Source organism: Eubalaena glacialis, chromosome 1, assembly GCF_028564815.1.
Source record: "Eubalaena glacialis isolate mEubGla1 chromosome 1, mEubGla1.1.hap2.+ XY, whole genome shotgun sequence".
In the NCBI taxonomy this organism is placed as follows: domain Eukaryota; kingdom Metazoa; phylum Chordata; class Mammalia; order Artiodactyla; family Balaenidae; genus Eubalaena; species Eubalaena glacialis.
In genome coordinates this window covers 23,016,408-23,035,956 of record NC_083716.1, presented here as the reverse complement: position 1 = coordinate 23,035,956, position 19,549 = coordinate 23,016,408, and the positions used below count along the sequence as shown (strand labels likewise).

General features: G+C 41.5%; 1 protein-coding gene across 5 annotated transcripts in view; it reads right to left on the bottom strand.

Annotated features, from left to right (window-relative positions):
* The window catches only part of SORCS1 (sortilin related VPS10 domain containing receptor 1), a 559,510-nt gene that overhangs the window by 36,659 nt on the left and 503,302 nt on the right, over window positions 1–19,549 (bottom strand). For all 5 annotated transcript variants that reach the window (XR_009701631.1, XM_061197256.1, XM_061197118.1 and 2 more), the window contains 2 exons: window positions 13,104–13,237; window positions 4,772–4,895 (listed from right to left, as the gene is read on the bottom strand). Coding sequence is in view for 4 of the 5 variants with exons in the window: in XM_061197256.1 (XP_061053239.1) it covers window positions 4,772–4,895; window positions 13,104–13,237 (258 nt within the window). In the remaining variant the exon portion in view is untranslated. The remainder of the gene's footprint in view (window positions 1–4,771; window positions 4,896–13,103; window positions 13,238–19,549) is intronic.

Sequence of the window (19,549 nt, the reverse complement as noted above, 5' to 3'; positions counted from 1 at the left end):
TACTGTATGGCACAGGGAACTTTACTCAATATTCTGTAATGACCTATATGGGAAAAGAATCTAAAAAAGAGTGAATATATATATGTATATATAAAACTGATTCACTTTGCTGTACACCTGAAACTAACACAACACTGTAAATCAACTATACGCTAATAAAAATATAAATAAATAAATAATTTGTTTTTTTACTGTCTGTCTCCCACAGAAGAATATTAGTTCAATGAGGACGGGGGCACTGTGTTCCTGGCCCTTTGGGACGGTGCCCAGTTCATGTTAGATCTTCAATGACTAGGAGTCATTTAATTAATACATGTTTGTTGAATAAATAAATGCATAAATATCAGTGGAGGCTCTCTGTAATTTATGCATTTTATTATTCAACAAACATTTCTTCCTTGTTTCAGGAGGGGTTTAGCAACATCGGCAATGCCGATGACACGTTCAGGAAACACAAAAACCCACTCGTGCGTTGCCTAACACTGCTAAAGATTTATCAGGCGCAGGCACTGAAGACTCTTACATGATCAGGCCTGTACTTATGGCAGTCAGCTTACTCCAAAGATGTATTTTTCAAAGTTTGACTATTTTATGAGTCAGTGGCCACCTAGGTGAATATCCCCATTTCAGTTCTGATGGAGAAGAATGAAATGCATACTAATTAGTAGTACTGTAAATGGCAGCACCAAGGAATCACCCACTGAGTCCCAACTTTTCACTTTGAAGATGCATGTGTATGCCATTTTCACTTTGCCCAAACCTCTTAACCAAACTGTGGAGACTTCATCTCAAAAGAAGATATTTATCTTAATAAAAAGACACAAATGAGACAAATGGTGTGGCTCCCTTTGTAATTACTTAGCATGCTAAACAGCAGTGCAGAGAAACGTTATCCCTAAGTTTATTCAACAAATAGGGGATGCGTGTGGGAGGACTGAAAAGGGTAAACACCAGTAATGTATGTATTTTTTGCAGCTGCTGAGAGATGAATTCTATACATTTACATTTTCTTTTTTGTATTTAAAGGCAAACCTGAGCCCTGAAGCAAATTAAGGAAAACCATGCAAACTAAATTTTCTTGCCTCCAGTCTCTTGTGTGGCTTTGGGCAGACAATCTTTCCTCTGCCAACTTCCCAAATATGATACTTCCTTCAGTCTGACCATAATGGTCTTAACTTTCCCCTCAGCTTAATTAAACTTTAGACAGGTTTCTTCCAGACTTCAGGCTCTGACCTCCCTTTTCTTAGAGCATCTACTTTAGAAACTTGCGATTGTAAATTCTTTCTCTGCACCTTTGAGATGTAAATCTTCTGCAATCCAGGAATGCCTTTCTCAAGGACCTGGGAGCCATCTCTGAAATGGACATACAGATTGCCAACAAACACATGAAAAGATGCTCAACATCACTAATTATCAGAGAAATGCAAATCAAAACCACAACGAGGTATCACCTCACACTGGTCAGAATGACCATCATCAAAAAATCTACAAACAATAAATGCTGCAGAGGGTGTGGAGAAAAGGGAACCCTCCTGCACTGCTGGTGGGAATGTAAATTAATTCAGCCACTATGGAGAACAGTATGGAGGCTCCTTAAAAAACTAAAAATAGAACTACCATATGACCCAGCAATCCCACTACTGGGCATATACCATGAGAAAACCATAATTCAAAAAGAGTCATGTACCACAATGTTCATTGCAGCACTATTTACAATCGCCAGGACATGGAATGTCCATCGACAGATGAACAGACAAAGAAGATGTGGCACATATATACAATGGAATATTACTCAGCCATAAAAAGGAACGAAATTCAGTTATTTGTAATGAGGTGGATGGACCTAGAATCTGTCATACAGAGTGAAGAGTCAGAAAGAGAAAAACAAATACTGGATGCTAATGCACATATATGGAATCTAAAAATACGGTACTAATGAACCTTTATTCCTGCAGGGCAGGAATAAAGACGCAGACGTAGAGAATGGATTTGAGGACACAGGGTGGGAAAGGGAAGCTGGGACGAAGTGAGAGAGTACCATTGACATCTATATACACTACCAAATATAAAATGGATGGCCAGTGGGAAGCTGCTGCATAGCACAGGGAGATCAGCTCGATGCTTTGTGACGACCTAGAGGGGTGGGATAGGGAGGGTGGGAGGGAGACGCAAGAGGGAGGGGATATGGGGATCTATGTATACGTATAGCTGATTCACTCTGTTGTACTACAGAAACTAACACAACATTGTAAACCAATTATACTCCAATAAAGATATATATATATATATATATATATATATATATATATAAAAGAAAGATAGCACCTCTGCCTCTGGGAGGGTAGGAGCCTAAGTTCCCTAAGCACCAATTAGCAAACACCTGTGGCCTAACCACACTGATAATCCCCTCCCCCCAGAGTCCTCCAGTACTTTCCACTAGCTTATCCCAGAGTTTAAAACTATTCCTGCCATTTGTTTCTGTTGAATTCAATCTTGCCTGTTTAACACCCTGTGATGCAATTTTCCTTTAATAGGTCATGCCTGTCCTTAGAATTTTCTAGTTATATATATGAAACTCTGGACAAGCCACCTGACTGAAGATGAATTAAGGATGTTGGATGGCTCAGGAATTTGGTTAGAGGAGGGAGAGACCACTCTCCCTGCTCAAACTTTTAGTTAAGAGATGCTTTTTAATGAAGAGAACCCATATGATGGAGAATGACCCACTCTGGGATGATGCCTTTAGAAGGATTTTAGGAAGAGAAAGAACTAAGCATAGCAAGGGATAGAAGGTTTCCATGAAACTAGATTCAGAATTATCAGATTATTCAGATTATACTTATCTCCATATTTTCTCACTTGTAAAACAGGGATAATCATAGCATATTTCTCATAAGTCCGTTCAGAGGATTCAATAAAACAGATCATATATATCAAATGCTTAGAACAGATGCTGGTAAAGGATCCATCAACATTAATTTCTACCACTACCATCATCATCATTATTATTATCATTAGATCTGTTACTGAACAGCAGAGTGACTTTAAGCCAGTAGTCTCCCATTTTGGGGCCACGATTTCCTAACTGTGAAATAATGGATTGGACTAGGTAAGTCCAAAGACCTTCTAGATGTAAAGTTCTGTCTGTGGTACTAATCAGGAGATAGCTGTTGGACGAATGGGTTAGTGCCCATTAGTGACACTGGTGAAATCCCGGAGGGAGAGAGGAAAGAGAGCATCAGATGGAAAAGACATGAGAGCCAATCATGTAGGGTAATTTCAGAGCATGGGCCCTGGGTCTAGAAGGGGTGTGCTGGAAGCTCAGCTCCACCACTTACTAGCTGGGGCAAGTTATTTACCTCTCTGAAAAAAATGAGAGTAATAATATTGGCTACCCTGCACTACGATTGTTATGAGAATTAAATGCATTTCCAGAGCATAGAAAGGAGATGGAGAGGAAAGAGAAACAAAAGCTCTCCTCCATTAGGGCCACCTGGCTAAGAGGTCGCCTCACTGATGGGACCTTGTAGGAAAACCACAGCCCTGGTTTACTTTCACTTACTGTTGGGGCCTATCAATTCTCTTCAGGAAGGGGAGAGGGAGGAAACATTATGTAATCTAACAGGCAGCCATGCAAGAGGAAGAGTGTCCTCAGACATATTCAAAGTTGCTTACAAATTACTTTCTGAATTTGAAGGTCAAGTTGGCAAGATGAGAAATGAAAAACAGAACCTGCATCAGAATCAATTAATTCTGGAACTGGAGCAATTGATATTGTTTGGACCACGAGCTAGTGTGTCTCTGTCTCTGTCTCTCCATCCCTCTCAATCTCTGTCTCACCTTCCCTCCCTCCCTCCCTTGATCCTCTCTCTTGCCCTCTCTCTGCACAGCATTTATTTCCCTATCTATCCCCTTTTAAATTCTTGCTTTTTAAATTTTAATTTTCTGGGATGCATTAGTACCGCTTTCATATTAACAATAAAAGTTCATATTTTTACCATCTACTAAAGCACTTAGTGCAGATCCATCTGACTATCTTTCTATGCAGAAAAAAATTACCAAAATGAGATCAGTTTGTATAAACTGTTTTCCATCAAGGATTCCACCTTTCTATTTCAGTAAATTTTCAGTCCACGTAACACCCTGACCACATTCAATTTCCCCAATTGATTACCAGATTGTTCTGTACAGCTGTTTGTTCAAACTAATATCTAGTCTACGATGATGCACCACATGTGCTTGTTATGACCCTTCCATCACTTTTAAACTAGCAGCGTGTTTTTAAAATGATACATACTTGCAGAAGAGATTTTCAGAGCATTTAGACATTGGCAGATTCTTCTTAATGATCAAGACTCTTGAAGTTGAACTTTAAAAAAAAAAGCCTCAATATTAACCACTTTCTTTTGTAATAGGTTTTAGCTCTTTGAATACCACCAAAATACCAAATGGAATGAATCAGCCTTACACATAATGAAACTCACTCTTCTCTACCTAAGGTAGGTGGGCGTACAGTCATTCTATGGGCACCTAAGCCCGTTTGAAAGAAAAAAGCAATAAACCCTCTTGGGGTTTTGTGACCACTATGTTGCTGGTGAACCATATCTCCCCCAGAGGAGGAGATGAGACTTGACTCAGCTCTTTCTCAACCACTACCCTCTGTTCCCTGGGAAGATTCATAAGCCAGGATGGCTTCCAGCACCAAGGTACCAAATCACCTCATGTGAGGGATGGATGAGGGCAGTGATGGATCAGCAGACGGACCACTCACCGTATACTGCGATGGTCTTCGTGTCCTGCAGGATGGCATTCCCAGCTGAGACTTGCACTGTGATGGTGTTCATCCCTTCGGAAGTAAACTTGAATGATATGCTTCCCTCCAAGGTGATCAGGGGCTAAGACAAATGAGGCCGCAGAGTGAAGGGAAAGCCGTTCAGTTACAGATGAGATAAGCACCAGCTCTGAGCCACTGACAAGCTCCTTAAATCAGCGGAAGCTCTTTCTGGGGCATCCCCGTGTGACTGACTCCACCTATGCCTCCCCGTCACCTCAAGTTCAGGCCAGAAAGGGACTATTAGAGACATGATCCCAAGAAACTCTACTCATTCCTTGTGAATTTGACACCTCCTTTCTGCTATCATCCTGATTCAGGGCTGGGGAGATCCATAGGTCTTGCTCGCTGGTGGGATGTATCTCTCTTTGTTGATAACCTACTTGTATCAAGCAGATCTCTTAATCTGAGGCAATATTAAAGAGGGGGTTCATATTAATTCAGATTTAAGCAGTAGTCACTGAAAGTCTATAAGGTGCCAGTGCTCCTCTCCAGGGTGTACTATTTATATAAAATTACAGTGGAACACAGCAACTATGGACACCAAACTACACTAGTTAGACAGGTGTGGCCTTGTGTGGCTCGGCTTCCTCTGAGAAGCCCTATCAGCAGTTTCCTGGAAGGAGCTGCTATGGAAACATGTACTAATTGGACAGTGGTTTGAGGACTCAAAAAAGAAAAAGAAAGACTTGGAGCAGTGCCTGTAATGCAATTGGATACCGGGGTCCTAGAGGAAAAAGATTATTAGCCTACTGACCTCCCTCGACTAACTCCCCACAAACATTTCATTCCTGTCTTTCCTTAATTAATTTACAAATCAAAATTCATTTAACTCCCTGTGTAGCAGAGGGTAGACTAAAGCCCAGCATAAGAATTCTACTTGAGTCCAGGCTCTATGTGCAATGCAACCCGACTCCAGCCAGTTTCAGAACCCAGGCCAGGGGGAAAAAACATGCTCAAAGTCTGAAAGTTCTTAACACGCAAGCTATGGATGGAGGATTGGAGTGAACTTACCCACCACCTCCAGAGGCAGTGAAAAAGCAGTGACTCAAGGGGCCATGCATATGGTTGAAAGAAGTTGGAAACTTTTGTCTGAGGAAAGGAAAGCCCTTAGAAATCTGAGCCGTGTGGCTGACAGGGTCTTGGTGCTCTGGCCGGGTGTCAGGTCTGTGCCTCTGAGGTGGGAGAGCCGAGTTCAGGACATTGGTCCACCAGAGACCTCCCGGCTCCACATAATATCAAATGGTGAAAGCTCTCCCAGAGATCTCTATCTCAACACTAAGACCCAGCTCCACTCAACGACCAGCAAGCTACAGTGCTGGACACCCTATGCCAAACAACTAGCAAGACAGGAACACAACCCCATCCATTAGCAGAGAGGCTGTCTAAAATCATACTAAGTTCACAGACACCTCAAAACACACCACCAGATGCGGTCCTGCCCACCAGAAAGACAAGATCCAGCCTCATCCACCACAACACAGGCACCAGTCCCCTCCACCAGGAAGCCTACACAACCCACTGAACCAACCTTACCCACTGGGGACAGACACCAAAAACAACGGGAACTACGAACCTGCAGCCTGCAAAAAGGAGACCCCAAACACAGTAAGTTAAGCAAAATGAATAAACAGAGAAACACACAGCAGATGAAGGAGCAAGGTAAAAACCCACCAGAACAAACAAATGAAGAGGAAATAGGCAGTCTACCTGAAAAAGAAGTCAGAGTAATGATAGTAAACATGATCCAAAATCTTGGAAAAGAATGGAGAAAATACAAGAAACATTTAACAAGGACCTAGAAGAACTAAAGAGCAAACAAACAATGATGAACAACACAATAAATGAAATTAAAAATTGTCTAGAAGGAGTCAATAGCAGAATAACTGAGGGAGAAGAATGGATAAGTGACCTGGAAGATAAAATCGTGGAAATAACTACCGCAGAGCAGAATAAAGAAAAAAGAATGCAAAGATTGAGGACAGTCTCAGAGACCTCTGGGACAACATTAAATGCATCAACATTCGAATTATAGGGGTCCCAGAAGAAGAAGAGAAAAAGAAGGGACTGAGAAAATATTTGAAGAGATTATAGTTGAAAACTTCCCTAATATGGGAAAGGAAATAGTTAATCAAGTCCTGGAAGCACAGAAAGTCCCATACAGGATAAATCCAAGGAGAAACACGCAAAGACACATATTAATCAAACTATCAAAAATTAAATATAAAGAAAACATATTAAAAGCAGCAAGGGAAAAACAACAAATAACACACAAGGGAATCCCCATAAGGTTAACAGCTGATCTTTCAGCAGAAACTCTGCAAGCCAGAAGGGAGTGGCAGGACATATTTAAAGTGATGAAAGGGAAAAAACTACAAACAAGATTACTCTACCCAGCAAGGATCTCACTCAGATTCGATGGAGAAATTAAAACCTTTACAGACAAGCAAAAGCTAACAGAATTCAGCAACACCAAACCAGCTTTACAACAAATGCTAAAGGAACTTCTCTAGGAAGGAAACACAAGAAAAGGAAAAGACCTACAATAACAAACCCAAAACAATTAAGAAAATGGTAATAGAAACATACATATTGATAATTACCTTAAATGTAAATGGTTTAAATGCTCCAACCAAAAGACATAGACTGGCTGAATGGATACAAAAACAAGACCTGTATATATGCTGTCTACAAGAGACCCACTTCAGACCTAGGGACACATACAGACTGAAAGTGAGGGGTTGGAAAAAGATATTCCATGCAAATGGAAATCAAAAGAAAGCTGGAGTAGCAATTCTTATATCAGACAAAATAGACTTTAAAATAAAGACTATTACAAGAGACAAAGAAGGACACTACATAATGATCAAGGGATCAATACAAGAAGAAGATATAACAATTGTAAATATTTATGCACCCAACATAGGAGCACCTCAATACAAAAGGCAAATGCTAAGAGCCATAAAAGGGGAAATTGACAGTAACACAATCATAGTAGGGGACTTTAGCACCCCACTTTCACCAATGGACAGATCATCCAAATGAAAGTAAATAAGGAAACACAAGCTTTAAATGATATATTAAACAAGATGGACCTAATTGATATTTATAGGACATTCCATCCAAAAACAACAGAATACACTTTCTTCTCAAGTGCTCATAGAACATTCTCCAGGATAGATCATCTCTCGGGTCACAAATCAAGCCTTGAAAAATTTAAGAAAACTGAAATCATATCAAGTATCTTTTCCGACCACAATGCTATAAGACTAGATATCAATTACAGGAAAAAAACTGTAACAAATACAAACACATGGAGGCTAAACAATACACTACTAAATAACCAAGAGATCACTGAAGAAATCAAAGAGGAAATCAAAAAATACCTAGAAACAAATGACAATGAAAACACAACGACCCAAAACCTATGGGATGCAGCAAAAGCAGTTCTAAGAGGGAACTCTGTAGCAGTACAATCCTACCTCAAGAAACAAGAAACATCTCTAATAAACAACCTAACCTTACACCTAAAGCAATTAGAGGAAGAAGAACAAAAATACCCCAAAGTTAGCAGAAGGAAAGAAATCATAAAGATCAGATCAGAAATAAATGAAAAGGAAATGAAAGAAACGATAGCAAAGATCAGTTAAACTAAAAGCTGGTTCTTTGAGAAGATAAAAAAAATCAATAAACCATTAGCCAGACTCATCAAGAAAAAAAGGGAGAAGACTCAAGTCAATAGAATTAGAAATGAAAAAGGAGAAGTAACAACTGACACTGCAGAAATACAAAGGGTCATGAGAGATTACTACAAGCAACTCTATGCCAATAAAATGGACAACCTGGAAGAAATGGACAAATTCTTAGAAAAGTACAACCTTCCGAGACTGAACCAGGGAGAAATAGGAAATATGAACAGACCAATCACAAACACTGAAATTGAAACTGTGATTAAAAATCTTCCAAAAAACAAAAGCCAGGAACCAGATGGATTCACAGGCAAATTCTATCTAACATTTAGAGAAGATCTAATGCCTATCCTTCTCAAAATCTTCCAAAATATAGCAGAGGGAGGAAAACTCCCAAAGCCATTCTACGAGGCCACCATCACCCTGATACCAAAACCAAACAAAGATGTTACAAAAAAAGAATACAGGCCAATATCACTGATGAACATAGATGTAAAAATCCTCAACAAAATACTAGCAAACAGAATCCAAGAGCACATTAAAAGGACCATACGCCATGATCAAGTGGGGTTTATCTCAGGGATGCAAGGAATCTTTGATATACGCAACTCAATCAATATGATAACCCATATTAACAAACTGAAGGATAAAAACCATATGATAATCTCAACAGATGCTGAAAAAGCTTTCGACAAAATTCAACACCCATTTATGATAAAAACTCTCCAGAAAGTAAGCATAGAGGGAACTTACCTCAACATAATAGAGGCCATATATTACAAACCCACAGCCAACATCGTTCTCAATGGTGAAAAGCTGAAACCATTTCCACTAAGACGAGGAACAAGACAAGGCTGCCCACTCTCACCACTATTATTCAACAGCAATCAGAGAAGAAAAAGAAATAAAAGGAATCCAAATCAGAAAAGAAGACATAAAACTGTCACTGTTTGAAGATGACATGATACTATACATAGAGAATCCTAAAGATGCTACAAGAAAACTACTAGAGCTAGTCAATGAATTTGGTAAAGTAGCAGGATACAAAATGAATGCACAGAAATCTCTTGCATTCCTGTACACTAATGATGAAAAATCTGAAAGAGAAATTAAGGAAACACATTTACCACTGCAACAAAAAGAATAAAATACCTAGGAATAAACCTACCTAAGGAGACAAAAGACCTGTATGCAGAAAACTATAAGACACTGATGAAAGAAATTAAAGATGACAGAAACAGATGGAGAGATATACCATGTTCTTGGATTAGAAGAATCAACATTGTGAAAATGACTATACTTCCCAAAGCAATCTACAGATTCAGTGCAATCCCTATCAAACCACCAATGGCATTTTTCACAGAACTAGAACAAAAAATTTCACAATTTGTATGGAAACACAAAAGACCTCGAATAACCAAAGCAATCTTGAGAAAGAAAAATAAAGCTGGAGGAATCAGGCTCCCTGACTTCAGACTATACTACAGTAATCAAGACAGTATGGTATTGGCACAAAAACAGAAATATAGATCAATGGAACAGGATAGAAAACTCAGAGATAAATGCACCCACATACGGTCACCTTATCTTTGATAAAGGAGGCAAGAATATACAATGAAGAAAAGACAGCCTCTTCAATAAGTGGTGCTGGGAAAACCGGACAGCTACATGTAAAAGAATGAAATTAGAACATTCCCTAACACCATACACAAAAATAAACTCAAAATGGATTAAAGACCTAAATGTAAGGCCAGACACTATGAAACTCTTAGAGGAAAACATAGGCAGAACACTCTATGACATAAATCACAGCAAGATCCTTTTGGACCCACCTCCTAGAGAAATGGAAATGAAAACAAAAATAAACAAATGGGACCTAATGAAACTTGAAACCTTTTGCACAGCAAAGGAAACCATAAACAAGACGAAAAGACAGCCCTCAGAATGGGTGAAAATATTTGCAAATGAAGCAAGTGACAAAGGATTAAACTCCAAAATATGCAAGCAACTCATGCAGTTCAAAAAAACAAACAACCCAATCCAAAAATGGGCAGAAGACCTAAATAGACATTTCTCCAAAGAAGATATACAGATTCCCAACAAACACATGAAAGGATGCTCAACATCACTAATCATTAGAGAAATGCAAATCAAAACTACAATGAGGTATCAACCTCACACCAGTCAGAATGGCCATCATCAAAAAATCTACAAACAATAAATGCTGGAGAGGGTGTGGAGAAAAGGGAACGCTTTTGCACTATTGGTGGGAATGTAAATTGATACAGCCACTAAGGAGAACAGTATGGAGGTTCCTTAAAAAACTAAAAATAGAACTACCATATGACCCAGCAATCCCACTACTGGGCATATACCCTGAGAAAACCATAATTCAAAAAGAATCATGTACCACAGTGTTCATTGCAGCACTATTTACAATAGCCAGGACATGGAAGCAACCTAAGTGTCCATCAACAGATGAATGGATAAAGAAGTTATGGCACATATATACAATGGACTATTACTCAGCCGTAAAAAGAAATGAAATTGAGTTACTTGTAATGAGGTAGATGGACCTAAAGACTTTCATACAGAGTGAAGTAAGGCAGAAAGAGAAAAACAAATACTGTATGCTAACACATACACATGGAATCTAAAAAAAAACAAAAAAACAAAGTGGTTCTGAAGAACCTAGGGGCAGGACAGGAATAAAGACACAGACACAGAGAATGGCTTTGAGGACACGGGGCGGGGAGGGGTAAGCTGAGACGAAGTGAGAGAGTGACATTGACATATATACACTACCAAATGTAAAATAGATAGCTAGTGGGAAGCAGCTGCATAGCACAGGGAGATCAGCTCGGTGCTTTGTGACCACCTAGAGGGGTGGGATAGGGAGGGTGGGAGGGAGACGCAAGAGGGAGGGGATATGGGGATATATGTATACGTATAGCTGATTCACTTTGTTATACAGCAGCAACTATCACAACAATGAAAAGCAATAATACGCCAATAAAGATGTTTAAAAATATTGAAGAAAAGAAGGCTACTCAATTGTTTTTAAGAAAAAACAACAAAAAAAGAAGTTGTTTAGTACTTTCACCTTCTAGTACTAGCTTTCAGGCAAATAAATCGATTTCTCCTCTTCTACTATGGGTAGCGGGCCCACTCTGGGCCCAATTTACATGCATGGTTTCATAAGAAATAAAAAAGGGTTTCTTTTCAGTTGATTTATGTCAGCAGTAGAGGTGAGAGATTCCTTTGACTGTCAGGCATGCAGCAGGTCTGGTGTCAGGAGAGTTTTCCTCCCTAGGCTTGTGCAAAATTATGGCTCCAGTTAAAGCCAACACTCAGCTCTGAAGTAGAAAAAGATTTGTATTCACATAAGGTGCATTGCATTTGAAGAGCAAAGTCACAAGTGAAAGCAACTCTGCTGGAAGGGATGACGCTCTCCAGTCCAGAGCAGTTGGTCCCAGGGCCCTCTGGGAAGGGAGGCTTCGGGGCCTGAGTTCTACTGCCTTAACTAACATTTGCAAGCAAATTTTAATTTCTGAGAATGGAGTGAGTTCCAAACTGAAACAGAGCATGCAGCCTGGTGTGAGGGGAAGAAAAACCCAGGCAGGCCTGAGAAGGTCTTGGATCTGCGTGAAGCAGCTGAATGAGATTGGAGAAGCCACTTCACCTGTCTTCACTTTTCTCATCTGTAAAATGAAGGACAGAGTAAATGAGGTCTAAAGTTTCTACTGGTTTTGAAACTGCTGCCCACTTTGGATCACAGGGAATGTTTGGGGGAAACATATAACAGAAAGCTGAGCTAAAGAAGGGGCTGCGTCTGATCCAGGGTGAGGGGGTCATGGCGGGGAGCTGGGTTGCACAGACATCTGTGGCTCTTGCCTGTCTGGTGTCCACTGGCCTCTTTTCCTTTTGAGGGCCATTCCCTCCCTTCTCTTGGTCTAGATGGATCTAGGGAGGCTGACTTCAGCAGCTCTGTTTCTGTCCCCAGCACCGTGGTCAAGGCCTGGCCGACATTACTCCGTTCTGGGACTTCTGTTAGAACTTTGAGGAAAGATGGCTTGTTTTCTCTGCTGAGCTGTGCAAGCATAAAGCTCAGGGTCCTGCTAAGGGTCACTGCAGAGCAAAGCCCAACTGGAGGAGAAGGCTAACTCAGAGGAAGGCAGAGGTAACGCATGCACACTACTATATGTAAAATAGATAACTAGTAAGGACCTACGGTATAGCACAGGGAACTCTACTCAATACTCTGTAATGGCCTATGTGGGAAAATAATCTAAAAAAGAGTGGATATATGTATAACTGATTCACTTTGCTGTACACCTGAAACTAATACAACATTGTAAATCCACTATACTCCGATAGAAATTAAAAAAAAAAAAAAGAGGTAGGGGCGCAGTGGTGAGAGAGACAGAGACTGACGAGATGACTGGGGCACTCGGAGCCCGCCGTCCCTGGAGCTGCGACAACCTCTGGTCTCTCGAGTCACGTAAGCCATGACTTTCTTTCCCTTTTGTGCTTTGGCCAGTTTGCGTGGAGCCGCACAAAGCCCGCGCGGAAGGCCGACCCACCTCGGTGTTATTTCCGTACCACCACACGTAAGTGAGCGTGCCCACTTGGCTGGGCCACAGCACAGCAGTCGCGTTGACCTCTTTGTTCTTCGTGGTGACGAAGGGAAGAGACAGGTGTACATGCTCCAGGGGACCTGAGGCACAAGAGGAGAGAGGAGGCATGGAGAGGGAAGAGCTCTCTCTGCTTCACCTGCCTTCCCTGATCTGAAGAGAATACGCATTCCTGCTGGAAGCCTTCCAACCATCAGTCGGGTTCCCTGAAGGAAGTGCTCGGGTGCTGCCCCTACTCTGGGGAAAAGGATATATTGTGAACAGTTGTGTCTCAACATTTTCCATTTACCGATCTTTCTTCTAGGCCTAAAACCTGAGTTATTTATGTGTAAAAGTTTAAAAACTTACAAGCAATTGAAGAAGTCCTTAAAGGAACAGGCATAATATGAGATTTCACAGGGAGATGCAAAGTGTTTCCAAGAAGTTATGTTCTTGGTGGTAAATCAGGATTGTGAAAACCTCCGAGAATCCATGTGGGATGGGGGTTAGGGGTTGGTGGTGGTTCTTATACAAATCCCCAGACCGTTCTACATGTAATTATTCTTTATTCTTTACTGGATTTTAAATGTGTGTGTGAGTGTATGTAAATGTGCATGTTTGTATGTAACTGTGAGTGTGTGTGTGAGTGTGTGTAAAGCCACCCGGTTAGGTAAGCGTGGTGTTGAGTTGAGCTTGTCCAGGACAAAGGCAGGCATGAGGGGGCAGAGAGAGCTCTGTGGTCCTCAGGTTCTCAGGATGCGCTCAGCTGAAAAAGAGGATGGTTCTACCTATGGAGGCCCATTAGACCAGAAACCTTAATCAGATGTACAAGCCCACAAAGATATAAATATCCTCTCCCTAGAGACCTATCCTATGACCCCTGACCTTCTATTTGAGTTACTTTTACCAGACAAAATGCATTTTCTTTTGAGGTGAACATGACAAAAATCCATCATCCCCATCTTTATCCCATGAGGTGGAGAAGGATGTGGTAGCTCAGGCCTTTGCACCTGGTTTAATTACTTCCTCCTCTTCTGCTTGACCATTTAATGTGTCTCCTAGGGTATTGTCTTTGGCCTTTCTCCCCCTCCATCCACTCTTCTGCTGAGTAATACCATCCACACCCTGACCTTAAACTGTGAACTATATGCTCAGGGCTCCAAAACCACCTTCTTGACTCCAGACTCAATTAGCAGCCAAAGGTTCCCTAGAAATCCACTGTTTTCCTCCAATCCGTATTCTCCAATCTTGATGAATGACCAATGTTTATCCAGGGGAACAACCCAGAAGCAGACAGTCAATCCCAATTCCTTATTTCTTTGCCATCCATATCCACTGAGGACACCATTGATTTGGTTTCATAAATTCTCTCTCAGGTAGAGCTCTTCTCACCCTGCCCTGGTTCATACACTAAACACCTGTCTCACGTGGACTGGTACAAACTCTCCTACAGGATTTCCAGCCTCTAACCTTTCCCCACTCTAATCCGTCCTCCTGCTCTATGCGTTCAACGCCTGCCACCCTCCGTAATACATAAGTTGGACCAAGTGCCAGGTGGCCCCATCACTTAGAATAAAATATATGCTCCAGGGCGAGGGCAGAGCAAGTACAAAGACCCTGAGGAGGAGGTGGGTCTCCATGTTTAAAGAATAGCAAGAAATAGAGAAATAAATGGAGAAAAAGAGTGGAAGCAGATGCGATCTCAAGGGTATTCAGGACATAGAGCATGTCGGCCTTGTTGGCCCTGAAATATGTATATGTGTGTTTGCATAAGTTCATTCTGTATAATGTGTATATTATATATATATATATATAATATATACATTCATACAATGTATAGCAATGACTATGTACCTTCTCACCCTTCAAATTGTTGTGAGAGTGATTTTTCTAGAAAGCCATGTTACTCACTTGATCAAGATGAAAATTCCCCTTACCTAATTATAATAATAATGAGAGCTAACATGTACAGATCTAAAATTTGTGATACAGAGAACACAGGCTCAAACTTTTGAGGGCGAGAGTCCTTTATATTTATCCTTATGTGTAAGGATGTGCACAGTTCTTGAGACGTAGCAGGTACTGGAACATTGGCTGTGTAAGTGAACAGAAACATATACTTTCCTATTTCTGCTTTTGTCCATGTTTTTCTTTCTTTATAGATTAGAGGTTTGGTGACCAGCAAACAGAGTAGAATTGATTTTCTGGTTTATAAGCCATATGATAAGAAGTAGTTGATCATAAGTCAGAATGGTTCAATGAGATAATAAAAGGGCATCGTTTACGGACCAATGACGGTGTGCCACATATTCTGTGAATGACTTCTTATTCTCATTTAATCTTCACAACAACCTTATGAAGTAGGCACTACTGTTAGCTCCATGCAGAGATGAACAGAGGAAGGTGACCTTCCCCAATTCCAGGGTGTGAACCAAAGCAGTTCAAGTTCAGAGCCTGGGCCAGCTGACAAATGCTCGAGAAGACCCATGTTAACAAAATAGCTATTAAGAGTCACTACTTCCTGATGACTTAGACATGTTGCAGGCATTGGGCAATGCTCGTTACACAGGCTCTTGTTTACTGCATGGCTCTTGCCGTCCCCCCCCCCCCCATCACATGATGTGCTCCAGCAGGTGCCCTGTCCCACCCGAGGACTTTGCTTACACACCTTTCTTATGGCACCTGTCATCTCCAAATCTCATTTCCAGGGCCCCCTCCTCTGTGACACTCCTCCTGACTCCCCAATTAGAGTTACATGGATCAGCTAGGATGCAAGAACTAGATAAGCTCTGGGAGACATGCCAGTTCCATCCTAAAAGGGTTCATCTTGGTCTCTCACATATGAGCATCCAACAATTTTTCTTTTAAAGTCCAAAGGTCAAAGGATGATGCCTGTGTGTCCTGTTAATGACAAAAGTTGAGTCTTGTTCCTGAAGTATGGCCACTCCTTCACTCAGTAGTTTTTGAGTGCTATTACGTGTTGGGCATGATTCTCGGTGCTGGGACACCTGGCCCTTGGTGGAGCTTATGTATCATTAAGCGAGGCAGTGCCTGCAAGGAGCGGGGGTGGGTGAGAGCGTGCTATTTTTGATAGGGTGGTCAAGCAAAGTCTCTTGGAAGCAAGGACATTTGAGCAGCGACCTGAATAACGTGCAGAAGAGCGCCGTGTATCTACTGGGGAAGCTCCAGGGTGAGTGTGGGGCAAAGACCTTGAGGAGGAGGTGCCTTGTCAGGTGCCAGGATGGCAGGGAATAGCAGCAGTAAAGAGATGGAGGGAAGGAGCCGAAGCCAATGAGATCTAACAGGTATTCAGGACACTCAGCAGATCACTTCAGGCCCTGAAGAATGTCCGTGTGTGTTTATATAAGTTCCTTCTTGCATGTATATACATCATCCATTCATACAAATGTGTGGAATTTCGCTTTCAGATTGCCAAGTCCTCTTGGGCTCATTTACTTTTTATGTGTTCAATATACCTGGTTCCTGTTGCCCCAAAGCCTATCTTTCAAGCCTTGCTTTTCTGCACAGAGGGTATGATCTCCCCTAATAGAGCCTTCGAAGTGAAACTCCAGCCCCTGGAGGCCCCTAGCTGGCTGGCCGCTCTCAGCTGAGAGTGGAACAAGCTGGCAGGTACTGCTTCTTCGGACAGGTGCCGTTAATGCACAAAATGGACAGCAGGTGGCGCTGCATTACTCTTTATGAATCTTCATAAGGTGGCTGAGAGAAGGCGAGAAATTACTTGTGTGAATTGTTTCCCTTCTCTTGCTTGGTCTTCCTGTGCTGCAGGGAACAAGTGCTGCTTGTGTGACTGAACTGTGTGTGTGTGTGTCTGTGTGTGTCTGTGTGCGTGCTGATCACTGACCTGCCTCTGGCATTTGTTCTGAAGACCTCCTCTGACCATCTAATTAAATATTGTGCATGTATCATATTGCTGTTTGTCTGAAAGGTTAAAAAAAAATCTACCAGAAGAAATAAAAGAAACTCAAAGTGTGAAGATGAGATCCTACAACAGAGTCCCTCAAACTTCAGTGGGCATGCGAATCACACTCATCTGTTCAAGGCAGATTATGATGTCACACTGCCAGAAATTCTAATTCAATAGGTCTGGAAAGGGGCCCAGGACACTATATTTTTACCATGTAATTCTGGGGCAGGTGGCTCATTAACCACATTTTACAAAACCCAGGTCTGACATTCACTGGCCAATATAATCATCGTGTGAATAGTTACAAAGCTACACAGGTTTTCAAGACACTGATCACTTTACCCTAAGATGGGGACAGAAAGACATCTGCAAAGGGCTCCTGTAACGGGGTAGTTGAGAAGAGAGGTTCGGGAAGTATTGGAAAATCCACCTCATCTTTTTTATCACCTCCTATTCTGCAAGTTTGCACAATCTTCAGTGATTTTTTTTTTTTTTTTTCCTGCAAGACTGGCTGAGATAGGGCAGATTTCTGAGCAGAAATCTGCACATCCTTTAAATTCTCTGCTCCATCCAGTTGAAGGCAACCCTGGCTGCACCCCGTGTCTAATTAGTTTGCAAACTAGCAGAGCACAGTGAATACATTCCTCAAGGAATTCTCAACTGTCAGGCTACAAGAGATGACTCAGCTGCCCCGAGAGAGCCGCCCCATCCTGGGAACATTACAGCAGGAACACCATCTCCATTTGCTTCTGATGACCTTTGCAAACCAGTATTTAAGAACTTCTGATTTAGAATCAAAGCACCTTTTTGAACTGGCAAGTGGAGGAAGTATGTGTTCGAGACAGGCCATGGGGTTTTCTGGAAGAGCCCTGGGTAGGGGGAGGGGGGTTGGATGAGAGGGGCAGAGGGCAGGCTTTGGTAAGCTGAGCTGAGTTGCTGCTCAGAGCCCACTAAATACAAATGCACAGGCTGCATCGTGATGATGGAAAATCAAGCTTGGCCAGTTGACAGGGCACAGCATGAGTTGGTTGATAGAACCTTTGAGAAACAAGACATGCATTCCTCACATGATGGAGGAGAAAAATTAGTTTCAGAAAAATGCAGTAACTCAGCTAGGAGTTCAGCCCAGCATCTGGACCTAACAACTCCCAACTCAGTCCAGTGCTCGTTTTTGTTTTTCCTACAAAGCCATATATCCCTTCAATATCCTGCCACCATGGCACTAAAAATTGCCATGTTACTCTCCGTATTTGAGAGCAGGGGGAATGTAAGTCAATTATGAGTTTGCCATGACTTCCTCTTAGTGTAAAATAGTGTCAAATCATAGTACTTCTCTAATCCTTGCTTTTCCCATATGAAAGGAAGGCCAAATGTTGCCCATCATGGTAGAGGTGTGAGAATAAGCAAAGAAGTTCATATGCACAGTAAAGCACGACGGGCCCTTCAGGAGAGAAGCCCTAGCAAACATGTCAGAACCTGCTGGCACTGCTCATGCCAAGGCCTTTACATGTATGTGAATTAATGAAAACTTTAAAAATAATCCTGCTTTCATAGAGTTAGTACAAAAAGCTAATTCTTGTCCCCAAGACCAGGCTTAGAAAGGGGTCCCATGATATGAGCCCTGCTTATCCAACCGCTTAACCCAAGATGAGTCTGACAAAATTAAAATCAGAACACAAAACTTTCCATTACAAATCACCTGCTACTGAGGTTAAGGTCAAATCACTTAAGCCGTTCAATCAGGCTAATGAGATGAAAAAAATTGCAAGTGTACAAAGCAGCTCATTTCTTTCAGAAGTCATGGCTTCAGCAACCCTTAATCTGAAGCAGAGGCAAACTCTGTGCTGTTTTCCTTCCCAGGATTCAGTAAGCCCACGAGACAACCAGGACAGGCAAGTTTCCATAATGGGATATGATTTTATGTAAGGTAAGGAAGAGTCCACAGGGCAACCAGGATGGGGAGCTATGGATGACACTATGGGAAACCCTGAGAAATTGAAACGAAAAGCTGCTGCTGAATTTTCAATCAGTATTGACACATGCTTAGAGTCCAGGGATGTTTAATACATAAATGGGATATGGAATATAATAACTGTAATTCTTCAGGAGAGTAGATCTTTAACGAAAATCCACCTTATAGAATAAGCTGCGCAGAATGATAAGCTGCCAGGTAGGCAGCCATTCTCAGCAAATGTACTGCCATTTGTGTAGCCATTTATTTTTGTTACTAACAACCAAGGTTTGTGATGTAGTTTTTAAATATTTTAGGATTAGTCTTAGGATATTATCACTTTTGTCCTTATAGATACTGATATATAGGGAGGGATTATCTTTTGGTAAGAGGCAAGTCCGGGAAGTCTATCTAGGACAGCTGAAAAGCGGCAGTCAGCCAGAAGACAGCCTGGGAAATGCATCTGGAACCTATGTAGTTGTACAGCCAGTACACTGCCTCTAACCTAAATGTTCACATGCCTTTGGGATGATGTGCAAA